This window comes from Peromyscus leucopus, chromosome 23 (genome assembly GCF_004664715.2).
Source record: "Peromyscus leucopus breed LL Stock chromosome 23, UCI_PerLeu_2.1, whole genome shotgun sequence".
NCBI classification, from domain to species: Eukaryota; Metazoa; Chordata; class Mammalia; order Rodentia; family Cricetidae; genus Peromyscus; species Peromyscus leucopus.
The window spans coordinates 15,613,830-15,637,470 of NC_051082.1; the positions used below are offsets into that span (position 1 = coordinate 15,613,830).

The window sequence follows — 23,641 nt, forward strand, 5'->3', positions numbered from 1 at the left end:
AGGCACACGCCTTCCCACGCGCAGGCCACGCCGGAGGCGTGAGGGTGGGGCTTGAAGTCAAGGCCTCTGCCGATTGGTTCCCTAGAAACTGCGGGAAAGACGCCTCCGTTTCTCGCATGCGTAGTTAGTGAGAATGAGCCTCTGCCAGGCTAGGGCAGCCGCTGGAGGAGTAGGACGCATGCGCAGACCTGGGAAAAAAAAAACGCAAACGGTGATCCCCCGATCCCCGGTGCTTTAGAATCTTGCTGAATGTTTCCGGCTGGAGGCCGGTGCAAAAACAGGTAAGCGTCTGCAAGGCCAGGCTCCGACGAGGGTTGGTTACTACTGTCACAGGCTCTGGGATGAGCGCTTGAAGCTGGAATTCCTGAGCTACTTCCGACTTGCGTCACCTTACTTTGCGGATTTTCCTGGCCTGACTCCTGAGCTAAGTTGTCTGGATTCACTTTACCCAACATTTAGGGAGACTGGCTGTGTCTCTCCAAGCCCTGGGTGCGAGGAGTGGTGGAGAGTTCGCTACCCTGGAAAAGATAATAATTCACGGAGGCCCAAGGAGAAACGTGTCGATACTTCATCTACTTAGTGGAGCTTGTCTCTACTAAGTGGAGCTTGTCTTGCAGCAAGTGCAGTACTAGGAATAGCACATAGTATTGCCCTAGGCAAGTGCTTGGGCACGGTCATTGAAGTGTGCAGGGTTGCTACTGCGAAGTCAGGATGCAAGAGATGTTTTTGCCCTTGAAATGGCAAACCTACAAAGAAGCATCGCCTCTCATCCTCTCCTCCTTAAAATCCTCACCACTTGTTTTTATTATTATTCATTTAGACGGTATCACTATATAGCCCTAGCTGCCCTGGAACTCACAATGTAGACCAGGCAGGCCTGCCTGAAATCCGCTCGCTTCTGCCCTCCAGGTGCTGGAATTAAAGGCCTGTGCTTTCAAGCCTGGCCAGACATATATTTTTCAACAGTGAAACGTCAGTAGCGATCCTAAACTTACAGGTGTATGCCAGACCTAAAGCTTAAATAAATCAAAACCTCCATTGACTCATCCACCCATCAATATAATGACCATACACCAAGCCAAAATCAGATTTTTAAGCGCACAGATGTTTTCAATGACCTCATACTTCAAAATGTTTTATCACTTATATCAGTTAGTCCAGATTTTATCTATTAGACTAATAATTAGAGACACTAGAATCTTGCATCAAGTAAGTGAGAATTATGAATTCCTCGAACAGCTCCAGTCAGAGAGAGCGGTGTTCCTCCTACAGATGAAATTAAATCCAAAGGCAGATACTACTAGCTACGAACCATACAGAAATCAGGGTCACAAAACCAGAAATGCTCTGTAAATTTGGGAGTAGTTTTTGTTGTATTGTTTTGTTTTCATAGTTTGATTTTGTCTGTTTTTGTTTTTGTTTTTTGAGACAGGGTTTCTCTGTGTAGCTTTGCGCCTTTCCTGGAACTCACTTGGTAGCCCAGGCTGGCCTCGAACTCACAGAGATCCGCCTGCCTCTGCCTCCCGAGTGCTGCATAGTTTGATTTTGAGTAGTATGATTTTTGTTAAGTTTTGGTTTGGTTTTTGAGAGAGGGTCTCTCTTTTATCCCCGACTGACCAGAAACTCAGTATGTAACCAAGGCTAGCCTTGATTGCTCGATCTTCCTGCCTTTACCTCACAAATGCTGGGATGACCAATCAGTGTGCAGAGAATTCCTTTTTAATTTGTTGAAGTGTTAAGTCAAATGTCCAGGAACTAGCATTACGATTAAACTGGTACTTTGTTCAGTGACCCGGGTAAGGTTGAACATGTCATGTTTCTTACCTTAGGGAAAGCCTTTGGTAAGATCTCATTCATTTGTTCCTACTTGTGCTGGCCTAGAACTCCAGCCACTCTGGTGCTGCGATTAGCTCTCCCTCCTGTTTCATGGTGTGACTTCAGGGTGTTACTTTGTGTCATTGATGCTTTATAGCAAATAGTTTGTCTAGGGAGGGGGCAGCCTTCACAGCAAAAAAAAAAAAAAAAAAGCAATAAAACCAAATCTAGCTTACCTTAGTAAACATGGAAAATGATCAGGTTTATGTTTGTGTTTGGTTTCATTTTGTGGTGCTGAAAATCCACAGCTAAGTAGTTACTCTGCCATGAGGCTACATTGCCAACCCTATGTTTACACTTTTGGGGACTTTTATGATTTCTTTTTTCTACTGTAGTCCATACTTCCTAGGTTATGTTTCAGCCAGGACTTTAGTACAATCCAAGCCGCTTGGTCTGTCAGTGTGAACCTGCTGAGAAGTCAGGCTGTAATTTTGCCATCATAATGATCTCCTTGGCACCTGATTTCATAGACCAGAATTATGATCTGAGCAAATAGCACTACTTTGGTATTTTCATAGTTTCCAGATACTTCCCCCTCCAGCCCCAGACAGGGTTTCTCTGTGTAGCCCTGGCTGTCCTGGAACTCACTCTGTAGACCAGGCTGGCCTTGAACTCAGAGATCCACCTGCTTCTGCCTGTGCCACCATCACTCAGCTCCAGGGACTTCTTAAATTGGACCAAATGAAACAAAATAATTTGCGGGTCACTCTTCTAGATGCTTTTTCACTTTCAGCCTTAAAATGCCCATGAAACAGTTGCTTTAGGCTGGCTTCATGCCGTCAGACCACAACTTAAGTGGCGGTGAGTCAAAGATTCCTCAGTTGTGCAGTTTAGGGGATGACATGTTACCACCGAACATGCACTAAAAACTCCATGTCTGTGGAAACATCATGGCTTTGCCCTCACCCTACATGGTAAGATCTTCCTCTTACACAGGAGGAAACATGGCTGCGGCTGTAGAGTAAGTAAATCACAGCTCTAGGCACTCAGGAGACAGAGGCAGGCAGATCTCGGCAAACTGAAGCCATCCTGGTCTGCATATCCAGTTCCAGGCCAGCCAGGGCTTCATAATGAGACCCTGACTCAAAAAAAGTTGAAAACAGATGGCCTGTACTCCCACTCAGTAGGAATATCAGAAGTTCGAGATCATCTTAGGCTCGGTAGTAAGTCCTTGGCTGTCCTAAGCACAGTGATGCCCTGTTTCTTTGGAAAACCTAATGAATGTCCACAGTAAGCATCCTTAAGAGAACCTACACAGTATGCCTTCTTATTTTCTTTGTACTATCATTTTGGGTTTGTTTTTTTTTTTTTTTTTTTTTTTTCTTTAAGGAGTTGGGTCTGTGTAGCCCAGGCTAGCCTCAAATTTGCAGTCCTCCTCCTCTACCTCCAAGATGCCGAAATCACAGATTTGCACTACCAGAGCCAGCTCATTACTGCACTATGAAGGGCTTTGTGAAGACATCTGAGTACTAAACAAATACTAAACACCGTTAATGGTACAGAGGCTTTAAAACTTTTCAGATAAAAGGTTATGGTATTTGTTCTGCTTCCTTTACGTTCTCATACGGTGGCTGATGAAGTAGAAGGTTCCTGTGATGTGCCACAAACAGGGCAGGCGTAATTCTCGGTGCATTGACAGTTTCTACTGTAAACAGATGAAGAGGATGTCGGGATTGTGAAAACTGGATCCCGGTCCCTTTGTATATTTCTTTAGCTGTCTCTTGACGTAGGTAGCAACAAGCCTGTTAAGTTCAGACCAGACCCAGAGCGGTCTATTGCCACTCTCCTCCCAGATCAAAGCAGGGCTGTGTATCCCAGGCTGACGTCTAGCTTGCTGTCAAACTGAGGATTACCCTGAATTTATCATCCTCCTGCCTCCACCTCTCTAGTGCAGGGATTATAAACATGCTCCACCGAGCCTGGTTAATGCTGCGCTGGGGATAGACTCAGACCCTCATGAAGTAGCAGTGAAGTGATTTTAAGGTTGAGGGTTACCACACTGAGAACTTTATGAAGGGGCAGCATTAGGAAGGCTGAGAACCACTAATCTAGAGGACCTCCTTGCCCTCCCATCACACTCCTTTATCTCCATCACTGCCATCATGATTCCAAGCAGTCTTGCTATCCTGAGTGTCAGGATGTAAGCAAAACTGCACAGAGCCCTTTGGAATACCTGAACCAAGAGTAATGATATAACCTGGGAAATAATTAGAATAAACAAAGTCTGCCAGGTGTCGGGGAATACATCTTTAAATCCCGGGGGCTCAGGGGGCAGAAGCAGGTCTCAGAGTTGAGTTCCCGGCCAGTTGGGACTTACATAGAGAAGCCCTACCTCAAAAACAATAAGAAAAAGCAGAGATTCAGAAAAACAGGTCTGATTCCCTGCCTGCTCCAAGGTACAAGCATCAGACTTAAGACTCCCAGGGGTGCCATGCGCACACTAAGGAATGGCCAGACCTGCTGAGAGCGTCTCTCCTCAAGTACCCTGTGGAGTTCTCTCCATATGGATTCTCTCTGCTTAATTTTAATGAAGTTTCTGCAAGGCTGATACACCATGCAAGTTGTGGCTAGGGAAAATTGTACTTAATACCTTACCTTTCTAAGGAAACACTTAAGCAATACATTTTTAAAGAAACAGCAGTTCTAGATTGAAACCCACGGGCTTTCCTAACATGAGAATAACGACAAATTCCTTTGCCTGATCTGGGTGTAATGACAATAATCCCCCGCACTCGAGTCTAACACAGGAGGCGCAGGGTAAAGCTCTCGCTGTCTGAGTCCCAATTCAAAGTGTAGAGAGCATACGTCTGCTGGAATTAACCATTAAACAAAGCAGTCAGTCACTGAACACTGGGGACCTTTGAACTCAGACGAACAAAAATAGCCTTTGGATGGGTTGATTTAATGGTGTGTGTGTGTGTGTGTGTGTGTATACACGTGTGTGTACATGTACACGTGTGTGCACGCACGTGCGAGCACAGTGCAGGGAGAGACATGACTTGTGAGAGTCAGTTCTTTCATCGCGTGGTTCCAGGAATTGAACACAGGTCTTCAGACTTGGTAGCAGGCGCCTTTACATCTTCACATGCTGAGCCAGATCACTAGTCCTGTTGTTGGTTTTAATCATCTGCAACTTGACTTCCTTATCACAATGCTGGGAAATAAAACCCACGGCCGGGCTAAGCAAGCAAAACTCTCTGCCACTCAACAGTCCTCCCAGCCCGGCTCTTCATGTTTCTCGAGAGACAGAAAAAGGACCCTCTGCCCCCATCCACAGCATTGACTGTTGAAACACACATGGCCTCCTACATCTCCCGTGACCTGGGATGGCCCTGGCTCAGGCCTTGCTGCAGTTAGAGCAGGCCATCCCTGCAGCTGTGTCCTCCCAGGTTCAGGGTGGTTTGTAGAAATGTTTGGGAACCAGAAATGGTGACAAGAAGCATAAGTTGATCGCCAGTTCCAAACCCTGACGAGAGCGCAGTGGGTGATCTGGGGTCCACCTCTGGCACAGCCTAGGCTAGAGCCTCTGTTGTATTTCCACATACATGTCTTCACGTCTCTGTGATGGGCAAACTGCTCATGCTCCTTGCCGCTATGCCTGATGCCTAGTAGATATTTGACCGGATTTTCCATCGGACAAATTCATATTCCCTTTTGGAAGGTCTGGCAGACCTATTCTCTCTACACTTGACCGAGTTGGGACTCGGACAATGAGAGGCTTTCATCCAAACTTCCTTGGCTCATGAATAGCTGACGCGATCAGCAAAGAAAAGGGAGGACCAGGAAGTCAGGTACGGAGCCAGCCCTAAATTAAAGAAGCCCACACTCCAGACGGGAACTGGGGCAGAGCTGCCGGTTGCTGGCTTCCCCTTACTGGCACTTCTTTTTGTCATTTTCTCGTGTGTGTTTTTTTTTTTTTAATGTCACAATGAGCCAGAATTCGAGCTGTTTTTTTTGTTTCCAAAGACTTCGGGTTGCACTGTGGTATCACAAAGCCTGAAATCCAGTCTGTACTCTCCGGGCTTTGGGGAAGCAGAGCCATGGGTGTGCTTGTCATTTTTTTAGCAGTCACTGGAGTAGGGCCAGAGCCCCAGGAGATGCTGGAAGTGTCTAGCATTGTCTGATTGGCTGCTGGAACTAACCGTTCAACAAAGGAGTCAGTCACTGAACACCGGCGACCCGCTTGAACTCAGTTGGGTGGGAGATCTTCCAGGGTGTCTGTCGGCTCTGGACTGAGACAGAAGGGCAGAGACGGAGCTGGTGGCCCTGACAGCTGCTGATGAAAGCACTCTCCCTGCTGGCCTTTGTCTGCGCGTCTGGCCTGTTCCAGACGGGCTTCCTGTCTTTGTCACAGTGCTGTATTATCACTACTGTCCTGTCCAGTCAGCTCACTGACTGGCGGAAGAGACACTCAGGAGAGACCCTGGGCTCAGATTCCATGGTCAGTCCACTCCAGGGACTTGAAGCCTTCTGCTACACAATGGAATTTTGTTCTGTACATTGAAAGCAGAAATCAGAAAAGGGCCGTTCTGGACATTAACTTAGCCCCGTCCGTGATTATAGTGTCTAGGTTCATCACACTTTCTTTTTTGTTTATTTGGGGTTGTTTTGTGTTGAATTACATTTTATTTTGGCAGGGAAGAGGTGCGTGCCACAACACGTATCTGGAGGTCAGAGGAGAAGTTTTGGGAGCTAGTTCTCCTGATCCTCAGCTGTAACTCCGGCCATTGGGTCTGGTGGCAAGCGTCGCTACCCACTGCACCATCTCACCTGCCCTTGATTATTGTTCTTTTGAGACAGAATCTTATGACTTTTGGCCTAGCCTTGAACTCCAGATCCTTCTGCCTCTGCCTCTGCCTCCCAAGTTCTGGGATTACAGTTTCAGGGCCACCACATCTCGTTCATCACTAACTGTTTTCCTTTTTTTCACTTAAAAAAAAAAAAAAAAAGGTTTCTCTGTAGACCAGGCTGGCCTTGAACTCACAGAGTTCTGTATCTGCCTCCCAAGTGCTGGAATTAAAGGTGTGTGCCACCACTGCCTGGCCCTCTTATGTTTTCTTAAGGATACTTCTAAAGTATTTCATATTCATTGAACAAAACCAGTATTTTTATTAGTGCTTAAAAAAATGTTTTTACATGTGTGTGTGTGTTCCATGGTACTCATATGGAGGTCAGAGGGTAACTTTCAGGAGTCAGTTCCTACCAAGAGTGGAACCGGAGTTATAAGGAGTGACCCAGTGTGGGTGCTGGGAACGTAACTCATGTCCTCTGTAAGAACAACATGCACTCTTAACACTGAGCTATCTCTCCAGCCTCCTCCCCTGCAAAAAATAGTTTGAAAGCATCATTTTCATTGCTCTGGATCTTGATAAACGCCCCTCCAGAGAAGCACCTTCCAACTATTGTCTTAAATGTCACCCATTGGTATGGCAGGTCACTTTGAATGTCACAGAAAAAGACGTGGGCTTAGACCCTGCTGTCATAGACTTGAAAGCAAGCAGTAGCAAGGCTTGAGAAGACCACGTGTTCTAGTTCATCGTATTCATTGCCCATAGAGAAAGAGGTTCAAAGACGGCCAGCATCAGCGTGGTTCCCAACTCTCCTGGCAACTCAGAAGCTTGCACACAAACCGACAGGAAGGTGGACATGGGGACTCATGCCTTTAGTCTTAGGTCTCTAGAGTGCCAGGGCAGCCAGGGCTGCACAATGAAGACCTACCTCAGAATAAGGAAGGAAGGACAGACGGAAAGCAGAGAAGGAAAGGAGGAAGGGGGAGGGAGGGAGGAAAAAAGGAGGGGAGAGAAAGAAGAAACAGGAGCTGCGTGTGCATGGTGGTGAACACCTGGGCTCCCTGAGCCCAGGAGATGGAGGCAGGAGGGTGAGAAGGTCAAGCCCAGCCTTAGATCCTGTCTCAAAACAAAACAATTAAGCAGGGGCTAGAGACCTGGCTCAGTTGTTAAGAACATTTTCTGTTCTTACAGAAGATCTGGGGTCAGTTCCCAGCATTTATACATACATGGTGGCTCACAACTGTCTATCACTCTGTATCAGGATCCAGCACCCTCTTGTGGCCTCTGTGGCACCAGGTAGGCACACGGCAAAACACCAAATACAGACAGTTTTAAAGGGGCATGCTGCCACACGCCTTTAAGCCAAACCATCAGGAATCAGAGACAGGCAGATCTCTGAGAGTTTGAGGCCAGCCTGGTCTATAGAGCAAGTTCCAGGACAGCCAGAGCTACATAATAGAGATCCTGTCTCAATAATAGTGATGATGATGAAATAAGTTTTAAAAACATAAATAAAATTAAAAAAATAAACAAGCCAGGCAGTGATGGTGCCCACCTATAATCTCAGCCTTGGGGAGGCAGAGGCAGGAGGATCTCTGAGTTCTGGCCAGCCTGGGCTACCCAGCAAGTTCCAGGACAGCCAGGGTTACAGAGAAATCCTGTCTCAAAAGAAAAAAAAAAGAAAGGAAGGAAGAAGAAGGAAGGAAGGAAGGAAAAGAAATACAGCACCCATGTACAGTGTGCCTTCATCAAGAGTCCCCCCCAGAATTCAGCTGGGTAGACACAACGGTGTCAGCAGTCACGCTGACAGTGGTTAGGGACAATGAACAAGCTGTAAACCTGGGCAGTTCTGTCCTGGAGGTCCAGTCGCCTTAGAAGCCAGCTCCTCCTGTGTCACAGAGCAGCTGCCAGGACTCTGTCACCAGGTTCCTGCTGCTGCTGGTGAAAGCAGCATCCCCATGCTTGGCGCGGGCACACCCCGCAGCCGAGGCACAGTCCACAATAAGCGGTGGTTGAGATTACCTGGCTGCCAAGCAGCTCACTAAGATGTAGTCCAGAGCCCCGGAAGTCATCAGCAGAGCCAGCCCCAGAATACTTTTTTCTCTGGTCTTTTCTAGCAAATGTGAGCTGGGTGGAGAGAGCAAATTCACCAGTTTTCCAGTTGATGAATTGGGCCTTTCACAAGGAGTCCTATCAGATCATTTTTACCTTTGACTCCTTGAAGACCTCAGAAGCCTGTGGGTTGACCGTGCCCTTGGAGCTGGGATTCCCTCCCGGTCCAGTTCACTTCTCAGCTACATGATTTCAGCGTTATGCTGTATCTTGAGTCATTAAAGCTTTTTAGATTTTTAGACCAGGTCTTATAACCTGGGGTGGTCTCCAATTCTTGGCGGTCCTCCTGCCTCAGCCTCCTGAGTGCTAGCCTGGGTGACCACACCCAGCTTTATGGAAATCTCTCACTGTTTAAAAGCAAAGACTTTCCTGAACCTGGGGATGTAACTCGGACGTGCATACTCAATCCCCATGCCGTCTGGAGTGTCTTCTCTGGCTAGCTCTTGGGTCTAGCTCTTTCCTTTAAACATCACTCACACATCCTTTGTGGTGTCTAAGCCTAACGGGCGCCTTAGGAGAAACTGCTTGATTTGGTAACAAGACCAGTTGGATCACATTATTGGCAGTGCATCCCAGGGAACAGATGTTCCCATTCAAATCCGTGAAACTGCCAGCACTATAAACCAACAGTCAGGGCACTGATTGATAGTCAAGTTTACTGTGTCAGACTTGAAGCTCAGCTATAAAATAGACTGATTCTGTCATCCTTGCCCAAATATAGATTTCACATTTAAATACTGTCCCTTGACTCAGGGCCTAATTCTTCCTCACTGCGCCCTTTAATATGTCTTTACCAAACCACAGCCCTGCTGCTTTAAATGTCACACACAATGCCTCTCCCCTAAGAGGACAGCACCTCCAGGTGCTCTGAGGGTATTTTTGGTGTTATAAGAAAGCGTGTCATCTGTGGCCATACCACTCTGAACGCATTGATCTCGGAAGCTAAGCAGGGTCAGGCCTCGTCAGTACTTGGATGGGAATACCCCATGCTGCAGGCTTGAAAAAAGAAAGGAAATATGTGTTCGCTGACAGGATGTAGACAGAATTCTGGGCAACTCCAGTCCAGAGGTGTGCCTTGCTGGGTCACCTGCCTTTGTTTGTCCCCTGCGTGCCATGGGCACGAAGGACTGTCACCGAGATTGTATAAAAAGCCATGTTTGAAGCCTGGCTGTCATCTTGAGAGCAAAGTGAAAAGATGGCCTCGTTCTTTCCCCATCCCAGGTCCTGCCACGCGGAGCCGCGTCCTCGATGAGCACCCGGGCTTTGCTGCGTTTCCCCGCGCCACTGATCAGGATGTGCTGGGGGAACTGGGGACTCGGACTCCAGGAGAAGCCGGTGCTGCGCTTCCCAGGAATGGCCGCCACTGCCGTGCAGGTGGCAGGCAAGAAGGACTGCCCTGCTCTGCTTCCCCTGAACGAGAGTGAGCTGGAAGAACAGTTTGTGAAAGGCCATGGTCCGGGGGGCCAGGCCACCAACAAAACCAGCAACTGTGTAGTACTCAAACACGTGCCCTCCGGCATTGTGGTCAAGGTAGACAGTGGAGGGGCGGGTGGATGAGAGGAGTCCAGGTCTGCAGCCAGACCAGGTTTCAGCTGAGGGGCATGCCCGTTCTGGCACTGGCCTGCTCTGCCAACCCAGTATAATCAGGGCACTGCAGATGTAGCCAAGCCCTGAGCTGTTCCTCTGGAGATGAACCTCCTGCCCAGTCTCAGGAGCCTGGTCTTCGCCAGGGTCTTGTGGAGCCAGGGCTCGGCTGTTGTCCTTGAACTTAGCTGTGTGTCGCCAGCAAGGGCCGCGGTCAGGCGGGTCTCCTGAAGCCTGCTGCTCCCAAAGGCACTCCTGGTCGGCAGCATGGAACTGACGGACGGCGCCGCTGGCTGGCTGGCTCGGTCCTCAGTGGTGGGGCATCTCCTCCACGTCCCTCTGTCCTGCTCTGGCAAACGTCTCTAACACGTGCCCTTCCTAACAAAGAACGAGGTGGAGACGGAAGCTGGGGCACAGCCCCGCACGGCTGCCCGTGTGAACCCGCTTACAGAAGGGGGGTCTCCCGTCGAGGGCAGCACCAGCTCCTAACAGACCGCATGCACGTGTAGCAAGTGGCCAAGTGATTTTCAGCCCAGAGCGCTAGCCGACCCATGGCCTCAGAAATAAGAGCCAGGCCAGCAGAGCCGCCAGCCAGCCAGCCACTGCCACCTGTCACCACTAGAGGGCCCCAGAGCAGCACACACAGCCTTGCAGGAGCCTGAAGGCAAAGCCGACTTCCCAGGTAGAGCCAACCCAACAGCAGATCCTCCACCACTAGGGGCACTCTGTATCCTAACTCTTGAGTCCTGTAACCCTGTGCTCATTGCCCGAGGCAGACAAGGAACTTGTCCATCCTTCCAAAGGCGAGGCCAGAGTCCCAGTAGCTGCTTCAGGGCCAGTTTCTCAAGCCAAGAAGACGAAGTTAAAACCCGCAGTTGCTTTCTTTTCCTCCTTGAGAGAGTCATTCATAACAAACTCCCAAAGCATTTCTCGCTGACCCTGCTCTATCGTCCCCTTCCTTTTGGAAATCTCTCCCGGGTGCCACAGCATTTCCTTTGCCCATCAGCTCTGCGGGGCCCTGGCCACCGTCAGTTTCACATCCTCAGTGTCGTGATAAGCTGTTAGTAAAGATGCGTCCTCATCCTCCAGATACACACTTGTGCATGGCATGTGAATTCTGCACGGGTTGCTCCCGGGCCACAAGCTAGGCTCCAGTCAGTGCTTCCGTAATTAAATGAGTTGAAAGGTATTGTTGCAGCTGGAGAGATGGCTCAGTGGTTAAGAGCACCGGCTGCTCTTCCAGAGGATCTGGGTTCAATTCCCAGCACCCACATGGCTGACTCCGAGGGGCTCCTGCCCTTGCCCTCCTGACCACTCCCTATGAAGGGTGGGTGGATGAGGGACTAGGGCTCTGAGGCCATCCATCTCCTCACAGCCACGGTTCTCACATTCCCGCCATGATCTTTTGTAGTGCCACCAAACACGATCTGTGGATCAGAACCGAAAGATCGCTCGGAAGATCCTCCAGGAGAAAGTGGATGTTTTCTACAACGGTGACAACAGCCCTGTTCACAAAGAGAGCTTGAGGCCGAGAGGAGAAAGCGAGAGAGGAAGAAAAGAGCAAAGGAGACTCTAGAAAAGAAGAGGCTGTTGAAGGAATTATGGGAAGCCAGTCAGAACATCACCGAGAAAAGGACCGATGCTGCTGGTGGGCCGGGGGGCTCCCGGGAATAATGGTGGTAACACGCGGCACGTGTTGGACCATCTTTTTTTTTTTTTTTTTTTTGGTTTTTCGAGACAGGGTTTCTCTGTGTAGCTTTGCGCCTTTCCTGGAACTCACTTGGTAGCCCAGGCTGGCCTCGAACTCACAGAGATCCGCCTGGCTCTGCCTCCCGAGTGCTGGGATTAAAGGCGTGCGCCACCACCGCCCGGCCACGTGTTGGACCATCTGAGAAAGCATCCTGGACGTGGACGCGGTGGTGAATACTTGCAGTCTCAGCACTTGGGAGAGCTAAGGCTAAGGCCGGGGCAGACGCCCTTGTCCCACAAGCTGAACAGCCTGAAAGAGTGTGATCCTCAAGATCCACGTAAGAGTAGAGGGTCAGGACTGACTCCACAAAGTTGTCCTCTGACCTCCTCACATACACTGACATGTACGCCCACAGTCATCACACACAAAAATAACCAATAAACCGTTAAGATCAAAACAGTTTGAAAAAGCACTGATAGTAGTTAAACCCACTTTTATGGCAAGTTGAATCAAATAGAATTTGGTGGTATCTGGTCAACTCCAGGGCCACTGCTGAGCTGTCTTAGGTATCATTTATCCTTAGCTTTTGGTAAAAAGGAAATGACAGTGAACTGTTACTAAGTTACCTGCTGTGCTTACTAGTTTTAACAGTCAACTTCACAGACAACCTAGAATCACCAGGGAAAAGTCTTAGTGAGAAATTATAAGGATGTCTGTGGGGATTATTAACTAAAGTCGGAAAACGTAGCCCATTGTGGGCAACATCATCCCCTAAACAGGAATCCAGAACAATATAAGAAAGCTAGCAGGCTGGAAAGATGGCTCAGTGGTTAAGAACACTGACTGCTCTTCCAGAGGTCCTGAGTTCAATTCCCAGCAACCACATGGTGGCTCACAAGCATCTGTAATGAGATCTGGCGCCCTCTTCTGGCCTGCAAGGACACATGCAGGCAGAACACTGTATACATAATAAATAAATAAATCTTGAAAAAGAAAAAGAAAGCTAGCTAAAAAAGAGCAACCAATGCTTTTATTCTCTTCTCGACTGTGAATGACGTGACACTGCTTGAGTTCCTGCCTTGACTTCACCCAAAATGACGGACTGTAACTTGAAATAGATAAATTAATAAATTCCTTTCTTTCATAAGTTGCTTTCTGCCAGGGTATTTTATCACAGCAACAGAAATGGAAGTGGAACTTGCCAATTATGTCGAAAGCTATCATTCCTTGTATAGGATCAAGTAGATTTTTCAGAGATGAGGTCCCAGAACCCAGTGAGGTTTCCATCACCCAGTAGACTTTACTGTCTTTTGTTTTTGGAGTTGAGGTCTCATTTAGCCCAGGCTGGCCTTGAACTCATGATCCTCCTGTCTCTGCCTCCCCAATTTCAAGGATTACTGGTGTGCACCACCACACAAAACTACAGGTGGTTTTTCATTTGTTTCATTTGTTTTCCCTGTTAGAATTCCAGAGGTGGTACCGTCTTTAATCCCAGCTGTTAAGAGGCAGAGGCAGGCCTCATCTCTGTGAGTTCCGGAACAGTGAGACCCTGTCTCGGGGGGAAAATCTCTACAGATAGGAAAAATACTGTGAGGTGAGGCTCACTGTTACCTGCCTCACCTGTGTGTGGGGGTTTGTTGGGGTGGGAGACAGTTCATCAAACTGTTCTAGGCTGGACACACTGCACTGCATACATCTGGAAGCTGTTGCCTGGGGCTCTCCAAGCAGGGATCCCTTTGTTGTAACACACAGGTCCTTCCTATATCAGGCTCCCTTGAGCAGGGAGTTACGGAAAGTGCCAGAAGAAACTCACAGGAAGGCAAATTTGGAACTGTAGCCAGGAAAAGCAGCTTCCCTGTCTCCGTTTGCACTCTGGAGATGGAGATGCTCTGCCATGGAGATGCAGCAAAGCATTTGAACTTTGTGATTGGCTGGGCTCTTTGCTTCTCACCCACAGCACTGACTGTACATCCTACACTTGTCTTCATCCAGCTCAGAGCAAAGCCTGGTGCCGGGTCAGTTTTCACACGCGACGACTCCCAAGCCCTGGTACATACTGGGGGGGGGGGGCACAGTAACTCAATCCATCCAAGCACGACTCGCTTTCCTCAGCACCAGAGTGTATCACATCACGAAAAAATACTCTTCTTTTTAAGCAGTGCCTCAATATGTAGGCTTGACTGGCACAAAGTATGTGATCCTCCTGCCTCTGTCTCCCGAGTTCTGGGACAACAGGAGTGAGCCACATTGGCCAGCAAAAGGAGACCTTTGGAGCACCTACCTGCTGGATGGCGGAGGAGCAACAGGTCTCCAAGACAGGCACACTGCTGCCGTGCGCACTTGAACTCCACACTGTGAGTCTCCGTCATCCTCGAGATGGAAGCCGGCTCTGCTAGTGGTATCCTCACAGGAGATGCCTCCAGGCCAGACAGGAAATGTCCTTAGCAGACATCTCCAAGCCCTCCCTCAGGAGCTTCAACAGTGACCCCAACACTGGGGAACCAAGGCAAGGATTGTGAGTTCAAGGCCAGCATCACTTATAATTAATTAGCAAGGCTCTGCCCTCCCCCAAAGAAAAACAAGTACTTAAGACCCCAAGGGCCCCACATCTTAATACAAACTGTTAATGAAAATAAGCTTTATTACATCAAGTAATAAATACAAAGATGCAAGTTTCAGTCGTTTTCTTCCGGATGTTGTGATCGTCTCACAGTAAACACGGAACTGAGATCTACAGTCTCAGGATGGACATTTGCAGGGCGCTTGGTAGGCTGGGTAGATTGCTCTTTCTTCTGTATTTATAACTTGCGCACTTTTGAGACTGACTTCAAAGCACTCAGTCATGCAAACGCGTAAGCAGAGAAGCTCGTGAAGCAGGGTCTACACTGCACACAGGCCGGCCAGCTACTAAGCAAACACGCGGTGGTTTGCACTGGAGTCCCCAGAGGCAGGTGAGCGCATGGACAGGAAGTCAACTGGGGTGACGCAAATGGCAAATGTATCCAAAGGGAGATTAAAGGGGACACTGGGATTTGGGGGCAAACAATAGCTTGCTGTGAAGTAGCTTCACAAACATCTTTCAAATCAATGCTTGGAAAAAAAAAGAGCTGGATCGTTCCTAACTACTTAAAATGCACATCATCAGTAACTGCAAATGTCTTCCAATCTTCTGAATGTGGGTTCAGAGCTTAAGGACCAAGGCAGGAAAGCTACTGCCATCTTGAACAAAGCCTCTCATCTCCATGGGGTGGCGAGATGGGCCTTCACATTGGCCAGGGGCTAGGACCTGGCATTCCGTTCCGTTTCAGCCAAGCACTCCCGAACCAGGCTTCGGGCATGAATGATGCCTGTAAGAGAAACAGAGACGGCATCAGCCCATTCACAGAGCAGGAAGAAGACCTGCTGGTTAAACCCAGTCATAAAGTCCTCCTTCTGGAGGAGAATAGAGAGGGTCTATATCCAAACACCCGCAAAGGCCAGGCTGCAGTGATGGAAGATCATTTGAACCGAGGAGTTCAAGGCCAGCAACATACAGTTCTTCCCTCTTTAAAAAACACACAATGCTGTGCCCAGGCACGGTGACTCACACTACAATCTTAGTACTCTCATGGCAGAATCAAGACTGTTAGGAGCCTCAATGTTTCCACACTGGTGTGATGAGCTTGTATGGGTTTGGCAGTTGGCTAGGGTGACCTGAAGTCTTCCTCACTCTTGTAGGGCCAGCAGCTCCCACAGGATGTGTCCTGCAATGGCCACTTGGCACATCCACATAGGATTAATCCTCTGGCCAATCTGCGTAAGACTCCACAGGTTACCATCTTCCCAGGAATCCCTATCTGGAACCAGCTCTCCAGTTCCCAGAATTATCTCCCTTCCTTTGCTGTGGAAGCAGCATCCTGTCACCAGGGATCCCATCTCTCATTCTGCCAGTTCCCATCTCCAGTCCTGTCCCCTGTATGTACCCAGTCTACTCCAGTCAAGTCTCCTTCTTCACAGAGATCCCGTGAACTCAGGCCAAGTCTGGCTCAGCTACAGCCTGTTCCTCAGCTGGCCTGGCTATGACAGCTGGGAAGTCTGACTTCGGTGCGGCCTTCTGCCACAGATCAGGGATCCACAGGTCCAGGCCATCTCCATTCTGTCCCGGGTTCATTCTGTAAGGTTTTTTTTTTTTATCAACCAAGTCCCTCTTGATCATGAATGAACCACAGCCCTAGCTCCTCTGTCCTCTAAAATAGAACCCTCCCCGCTCAGCAGCTCTGTCACGAGATAGCACACTGCTCAGCATCCCTGCCACCTCTCACACCTGAGTCCCTTGCTTTCTGTGACATCACTCTTCCTTTTCAGTCACTGAAGAATCTCACGGGTGGTGGGGGCAGTGACTTAATGAGCACACTTTCAGTTTTCTAAGATAAAAGAAAAGGTTCTGGATACAAATAGTGTGATGGCTCTACAATAATATGAGTGAACTTCAATTATTAAAATGTTAAATTGTGTGTTACATGTATTTTACCACAATTAAAAACAAAAAAAAAAATCCAGTCAGGTGATGGTGCACACCTTTAATCCCAGCACTCAGGAGGCAGAGGCAGATGGATCTCACGTGAGTCAAGGCCAGCCTGGTCTACAGAGCGAGTTCCAGGACAGCTAGGACTTACAGAGAAACCATGCCTTGAAAAACCAGGAGGAAAAGAAAAAAAAAAAGGACCGCTCCAGCTGCTCGCCTACGCAGACCAGAGGGCAGCCTCTGCAGCCCCGGACTTACAGTGTGACCCACAGGCGCACAGGCGGGGGAAGCTGCAGGGATAAAGACTCCCATTAGGCCAGCAGAGCCTCTCTGGCGAGGCACAGGAGTAAGGAGCGCCCACCGCCAGGCTGCCCTGCTCAGAACCCCAGAGCCCCCACCCCATCCCCAACTGCCACGCCTACAGCTGCCCCTGCTTCAGCTCCAACAGTACACACATCTGCAGCGCCAGCCATGGGTCAAAGGCCCTTCCCTGACCACCTCCAGTGCTTCCTCTAGGAAACCTCTTAGCTCAAGTCATCCTCCTGCCTCAGCCTCCCAAGCAGCTCGGACTACAGGTACCTCAGCAGCATGTCTGGCTTCAGAAAGTCCTTCAACAGTGACGGCAACCTTGAGACTCCTAACCACGTCCCTGGCTTACCTCGTTTTAGTCTCTCCATGGCGCTCTTGCTCCCCGCATACGTGGGTCTGATCTCTTTCCCCAGCTCCTCAATGATGGCCAGCAGCTCTGCATATTTACTCTGAGGCACCTGGCTATTTCCAGTTCCCTAGGACCAGAAAACAAGGGTTTAGATGGACTGTCCCGCCCCAATGGTCGGTCACACGTGGGTGGAGGGAAGGTGGCCTAGCCTTGGGCTCCCAGGGCCGCTCCAGCTGGAGCACAGTCCATAGGTACAACTCTAATTAGGGCCAGAGGCCCTCACCTTCTGTCCCCAACTCAGAAAACATGCAAGTCTCCAGCCAGAAAACCATTTTCCCATCCACACGGGACAAAAGATCTGGCTGTCCAAGTGACGAGTAACGGGAGAACCTGGATCCATGAGGCAGACAGAGGTTCCTCCTGGGAGTCAGGCGTCCACAATGAGTGGGAGACAGAGGTCACCACCAAGGGACCTCAACAATCCCCAAGGATCCAGGGTGGGGAGAAAACTTATCAAACACCGCATCCTCCCCACAGACAGCCTTTATCTCCAGGCTATGGCCCAAACAAGCACCCAGATCAGTGAAGGCCTTGGCTCAGGCCTCTCCTCCTCCTGCCGTAGCTGGACCATGGTGGCCAGCTCTCTGTCCAGGGCTTTGGCCCGCTCCGCTCGCCTCTGCTGCCTCCACTCCCAAGCCTCGCCACCCAGCCTGCAGGCCAGGCCCTGGAGCTCGGCCTCCTGGCACATGCGCCTCCTGGCCTCCCGCTTCTCCCAGCGTCGGCGCCGCATGGCCAGGGCATTGCGCTGCCGCTCCAGGCTGCGCCTCAGCCCATCCTCCCGCCTCCTCCGCTTCTTCAGCCTGTCCCGCTCCCGGGCCCGGGCCTCCTTCTCCTCCTGGGACAGGATGGGCTGTCGGGGCATGGCTGGAGGCTGTGCACAGCCTCCTGAGCCAAGGAGAGACTTCCACGGCAACCCCGGAACACTGGCGAAAGGTCTGGCCCACGGAAAGAATTTTCCTGTTGGCAACCAGGGCTGCAAAAACACCTTCATGCACAGCATGTCCCTCCTGCGGATTCCACCTGAAGATACAGCAGCAGCCAGCTGCCTCCTGAGCATGACCCTGGGGTCACTGCAATGGAGTGATCAGAGATTTGGGTCTCCAAGAGGGTCATGGTCTCATAAAGGATAGAACCAGTTATAACCCAAGGAGACGACTAGGGACCACACTCATCACCAGCTCCAAATATGCTGTCCCCAACTCCTCTGTCACAGCATAGAGGTCCAACACCAATTGAACCTTACTTGCCCAGGAAATACGCAAAAGAACCCACAGAGACATGTACCTGGCGGCCTGAGCAGCCCAGTGATCACTGGCCCTTCCCTGCGCCCCTCATGTCCCCTGAAACGGTCCCAAGTGCCCTGCGTTCTAATCCAGCAAGTGAAGGATGGGAGTCAAGCCCCGGCCATGGCTAGGGAAACACAGGAGAGCATGGGGACGCTCTGACCCGCCTCTGTCCCCTCAATCTCTCCTCCCAGCACCCACACTCCCATACCTGGGTGTAGCCTAGTGATGGCGGCCCGTAGTCACTCAGCAGCTGGCGGTACTGGGAGGATGTCGCCATGCTCGTAGAAGGCGAGTGGACGCTTCCTGCAGCAAAGAGAGGGAGACGTTGGCGACCCCCAGCCTTAGACAGCTGTACCCAGGGCACTGGCTACTGCAACAGCCCCCATCCAGGCCCCCACCTGTGAACTCCATTTACAAGACAGAGACCTCAGCTCAACCTCTAAGGTCACAGCCCAGACACCCCACCCCACCCCACCCCACCCCCCCACCCCGTCGAGATGCATGAAATAGGTGCATAAGGGGGGAGGCACTCCCCACACACCTAGGACCTCAAAAGACACAGCCCTCCCCAACCCATGCACAGGACTCCAAAAGAGAGAGAGACCCCTGCCAAAACTGAAGCTGACAGCTGTGTCCAGCCTAATCCTTGCTAACCCCATCCCAGTTCCCACTCACTACCAAGGTTGGTCTAACCTGGGCTAGAATTTCTTATATACAGCCACCTCTGTGTTCCTACGCACCCACCTCTGCTGGACAAATACAGCAAGGAAGACCCGCAAAGACCTCGAGGCACAGAACCCCAGAGGGTGACAGGTGCCCTGCACGCACACAAAGCAGGTCTGGAGAGCAGCCTTTGTGCCTCAGACAAGCCCTGCAAGCCCTCTGGGCTCTCATGCCCTCTCCAAAGAACTCCCCACTGTCTACACAACACACACACACACACACACACACACACACACACACACACACCGTGCATTCTGTACTCCAAAGAGAGGGGCACGAGACCCCATGATGCATGGAATCCAGCACTTGAGAACACTATCCAGGTGCAGCAGTCAGAACAAAGCAGGGCCCGGAGCCCAGCACAGAATGTCATCCCCTGGATATGGAATGAGGAGCCCTGGCTGGAGCATGCAAACCCATAATGGCAACCAAGTGGCCATTAGGCGGGGGAAGGATGTCCTTCGAATTACAAACAGCAGTAACCATGGAGAATTTACCTAGTCCTCCTCGGCAGCTGCCTGGCCACCGCCCCCAGAGCCAAACTGTCTCTCACGCACACAGCGGGCTCTGCAGACTTGGCCCCGGGGATGGACAGCTGGTGCCAGGCTGGCCAAGTCACCAGCTGCTCACTTGGTGTGGGCGAGGGGAGGGGCAGGAGGAAGGAAGTTCAGGAGCTGGGTTTGCGGGAGCTGGGAGAGCAGTGAATCCCAGGGCCTGGCTGCAGGGTGAGCCACACTGCACAGGAAGTGGTTAAGCTGACACCCCAACACCTGTCTCTCCACGAGCAGGGGCAGCACTGGGAGTGTTTCCCTAGGTATAGAACGCACACCCAGCTTTAGGCACCAAGTATGGAAGTGGTTCCCGAGCAAAGCATACTAGGGATGTGCCACCCAACTTGAACAACCCTAGCCTCCTCAGCACCATGGCCAAATTCCACTTCCCCAGCCTTCAGAGACGGCTCCTTTACAGGCCTGGAGGTGAGTTCCAATCCTGCCCATTCCAGGTTGTCAAGCCTTTTTTGGACTCAGAAGGGCTGGGGGGTAAACGCTGAAGGGGTGGTGTGCCATCCTAGAGCCTTTGGAGGACTCCAGCACCACATACAAGGTAGCCTGGCCACCCTTGAAGGGCCAGGAGCACCTCCTCTGCTTCCCCACGCTTTTCGCCATTTCTCACCTCCCTGGCACATCGTCTCTCCCGGACTTGGGGGTCTGCCCCACCAGTGCCACTCCTGGCTGTGGGACTCTGTCAAAGCCCTGCGGGCCTCAGTTTCTCCATCTGTTTGAGGCCAGACTCCCCAATAGAAGATGTGGATGGGATTAGGGGGCTGAGGGGGGGATAGAGGAGGAGGAGGAAGAAATACCGGTGGAGGACCTCAAGCAATACCTCAGTGCTTGGCTTTCCATCACCCTGGAGGAGTGGAGAGGAACCTGATTGACCCCATGTTCAGTGTTGGGGAAGGTATCAGCCCCCCCCACCCCCCGGGAGTCGTGACGGCAGGGTCCTCCGCTCAGGCCCTCTCCTTCCCGAAGACACTGGCACCTGGGCTGAGGGAGGCCAGGGAGGCGGCTCCACGTCAGCACAGCCGGTGTGGAGCATCTCAGACAATGAGCACAGTGTGCAGAGAGCCGGGAGGGCTTGGCAGAGGCCAGGAAGCTCCTGGGGCCAGGCGCAGCTCCCCGCCCCCACGCCAGACAAAGAGCGGCCTGGGCCTGGGGAGCTGGCGGCCTTCCCGCCACTTGGGGCGCCTGGGTGGGGGTGGGGGGGTTCTGGGGCGGGGGAGGCGGGGGCTTTGTCTAACTCCGCCAGCCACTGCCACCGCCGGCCAGGCCGCAGCTTGGCAACTCAGTGAGCAGGAGGCAGGGCTGGAGGGCGTGAGGGATGATGACAGGGAAGGCGGAGGAGCCACTGTGAGAGTCCATCTTGGATGCAGATGGCAGGGCTTTCTGCAAAGTAATACCGGCCGGCGGGCGGGCGGGCCCCCGCCAAAATGCCAGGCACCTGGAGAGCCCGGTACGCCTCCTGCCGTGCCCCATTAGAAAAAGAACTTGAGCTGAACGCAGGTGCCAGCAAGCCCACACCAGGGCTTCCGAGTCCCGGGGGCTGCCTGCCACTGTGACCCACAACCCCAAAAGGTCCCAGTTGAAGACCCTTGGGGCACCTCTTCCCAGATCGAGTCTGTCCCACGGCCAGACAACGCAACCCCGCCGCCCTTCCATCCTAGACACTGACCAAGGAGGCTGGGAGACAAAAAAAAAAAAAGATCCTACCTGCCAACAAAGCCTGTCACCCAAAGGGGGTGACACCGTTTGAGGTGATACAGTGGCTACATGCTGTTTGGGGGGGGCTCTGTGCCCACGTGTGAGCGTTCCAACTCTCCCGAGCTGGCACCGTAAATCTCAACCTTTCCCAAATCCCAAAGAGCAGCCGGTGTCCAAGAAGTTTAAAACACATGTCCAGGGCTTTTCATGGTCCCGGGGGGGGGGGGGGTGTTAATTTTTGGAGTTCTGGAAATCAACATTTCAACACAAGACACCACACACACCAAGTTGCAAGTGCCAACATGGGTGGTATGCTAGACACACAGCGACCACATAACCAACTCGGACCCCAACTCGCCCAGGAGGCCTTGGCTCTCCTGCCCTTCCCACCTCGCATCTGTTTTAGGGGTGGGGGGCGGGATCTGTTCACAGCCAAACGTCTAGGGGGTGTCCTGGAGAGGGCACAAAGCCGGTCACCCAGGAATGCCACCGTTTCACACCCCTCTCCCGGATCCCCCGGGGTCCGGGGCTGGCTAGCCCCGGGGCACCGCCGAAAGCTGCCTGGGAACTTTGCAGGAGTTTCCCGGCGGAGAAGGGAGACCCGGTTCCCCCGCGGGCTTCTGCGACGCGTACCCACGTGGGGACTCGGAGGTGGGAGGCCCCGGCACTTCAACTTCTCCCCGGGGGTCTCCCGAGGGCCTGGGGGTGGCGGGGAGCTCGAGGGGGCGGAGGACGACACCAGGAGCCGCTCCCGCCCGCCCCCAACCCAGACCGCGGCCCTGCCCACCCCGCCGCCCGCGACCCCGGCCGGGAATCCCTCCCCGGCCCGCCCCGCACGCGGCCCGGGCCCCGGCCGGTCCCGCTCCATCCACCGACCCTCGGCGCCCCGCGCAGCCCCGGCCGCTCCCGCCTCCCGCCGGCAGGGGCCCTCGCCGAGCCGCCCCAAAAAATCCTAAGGAAAGCAGCAAAAAAAATAAAAGGGGGGGAGCTGAGAGGAGAAAAAAAAAAAGCCTTCTTCGCCCGGCCGCCCGCGCCCTCGCTTCCCCGCCACCCGCCGCCGCTCCGCCGCCGCTCGCACCCCGGGCCCGGGCCGCAGCCCCGCCGAGCGCCAGGCGCGCACCGCCAACTTTGGCGGCGCGGGAGACGGGATCATGGCGGCGGGGCGACGGAGACGGAGACGGCGGCGGCGTCCGCGCTGGCCCGGCCCGGGACATCCACACACCCCACACACCCTCAGCAGGCTCGCCGGCTCGGGCACCGCGGGACTCGGTGTGGGGAGGACGGGGGACGGGGGACGGGGGGACGGGAGGGGGAGCCCCGGGCCGCGGCCGGCGGCGCGAGCCCCCCAACTTGGCGGCGCACACTTGGCGGCGGGCGCGCGCGCTCGCTCGCTGGCTCGGGCCCGCGCTCACTCACCGGCGTTGAGGGCGGCGGCGGCGGCGGCGGCGGCGGGCATGTGCGCGGTCAAGTTCGGCTTGTACGACATCCCCGCGGGCGGCGGGCGCGCCGGGCCGGGCCGGGCCGGGCCGAGCCGAGCCGCTCGGGCCAGGCCGCGAGCGCGGCGCCTTGCTTACCGCGGCGGCGAAGAAGCGAGGCCGGAGCCGAGGAGGCCCGGGCCGGGCGGCCCCACGTCCCCGCGGCCGTCCGAGCGCCCACCGGGCGCCCGCGCACTTTTTGTTGCCGCCGGCTCGGGCCGCGCCGGCAAATATGGCCGTCGCTCACCCTGCCGCCGCCGCAGTCGATCACCCATCCATCGGGCGCGCGGCGCAGGGGCGGCCGCAAACTTTGAGCCGAGCCGCGGTGCTGGGCCCGGCCCGGCCCGGAGGGAGGGAGGGAGGAGGAGGGGAGGAGGGAGGGACGGACCGAGGGAGGGGAGGGGAGGGAGCGAGGGGGGCCGGCGGGCATCGAGGGGCGGCTCCTCCCGCGGCCGCGCCCCGCGCCGCCGCCGCCGCCGCCGCCGCCACTGCTGCGCCGCCGCCGCGCCGCCCGCAACTTGCCAAAGTTTGGGGGGCTGCGGTCCCCGCGGCGCCCCCGCCGCGCCCCGGCCTCCCGCGCGCCGCTCATTGGCCCGCTCCTTCCTCTCTCTGAAACAGGCAGGCAG

At 53.0% G+C, this 23,641-nt stretch overlaps 2 protein-coding genes across 2 annotated transcripts; one reads left to right on the plus strand and one right to left on the minus strand.

Moving 5' to 3' along the window:
- The first annotated feature begins 59 nt into the window (after positions 1–59).
- C23H12orf65 (chromosome 23 C12orf65 homolog) lies at positions 60–13,198 on the plus strand. Its single transcript, XM_037198740.1, is given in 5 exon segments — positions 60–281; positions 9,999–10,307; positions 11,773–11,878; positions 11,881–12,051; positions 12,235–13,198. Coding segments are annotated over 3 exon segments (543 nt in total). The 5' UTR covers positions 60–281; positions 9,999–10,025; the 3' UTR covers positions 12,036–12,051; positions 12,235–13,198.
- A 1,474-nt stretch (positions 13,199–14,672) lies between these two features.
- On the minus strand, positions 14,673–23,308 carry Cdk2ap1 (cyclin dependent kinase 2 associated protein 1). Its single transcript, XM_028885800.2, has 4 exons — positions 22,957–23,308; positions 18,768–18,862; positions 17,214–17,340; positions 14,673–15,398 (listed from the first exon to the last, which is right to left on the minus strand). Exons 1-4 carry the CDS (start codon positions 23,024–23,026, stop codon positions 15,331–15,333), a joined length of 360 nt encoding a protein of 119 aa, XP_028741633.1. The 5' UTR covers positions 23,027–23,308; the 3' UTR covers positions 14,673–15,330.
- Between the last annotated feature and the right edge of the window lie 333 nt (positions 23,309–23,641).

Excerpts from the sequence above, each read along its gene's own strand:
- Cdk2ap1 (XM_028885800.2), bottom strand. The coding sequence starts at position 23,026 with ATGTCGTACAAGCCGAACTTGACCGCGCACATGCCCGCCGCCGCCGCC. Across the intron at positions 18,863-22,956 it reads CGCCGCCGCCCTCAACGCCG|GAAGCGTCCACTCGCCTTCT; the intron begins GTGAGTGAGCGC and ends TCTTTGCTGCAG. Across the intron at positions 17,341-18,767 it reads CATCACTAGGCTACACCCAG|GGAACTGGAAATAGCCAGGT; the intron begins GTATGGGAGTGT and ends TTCTGGTCCTAG.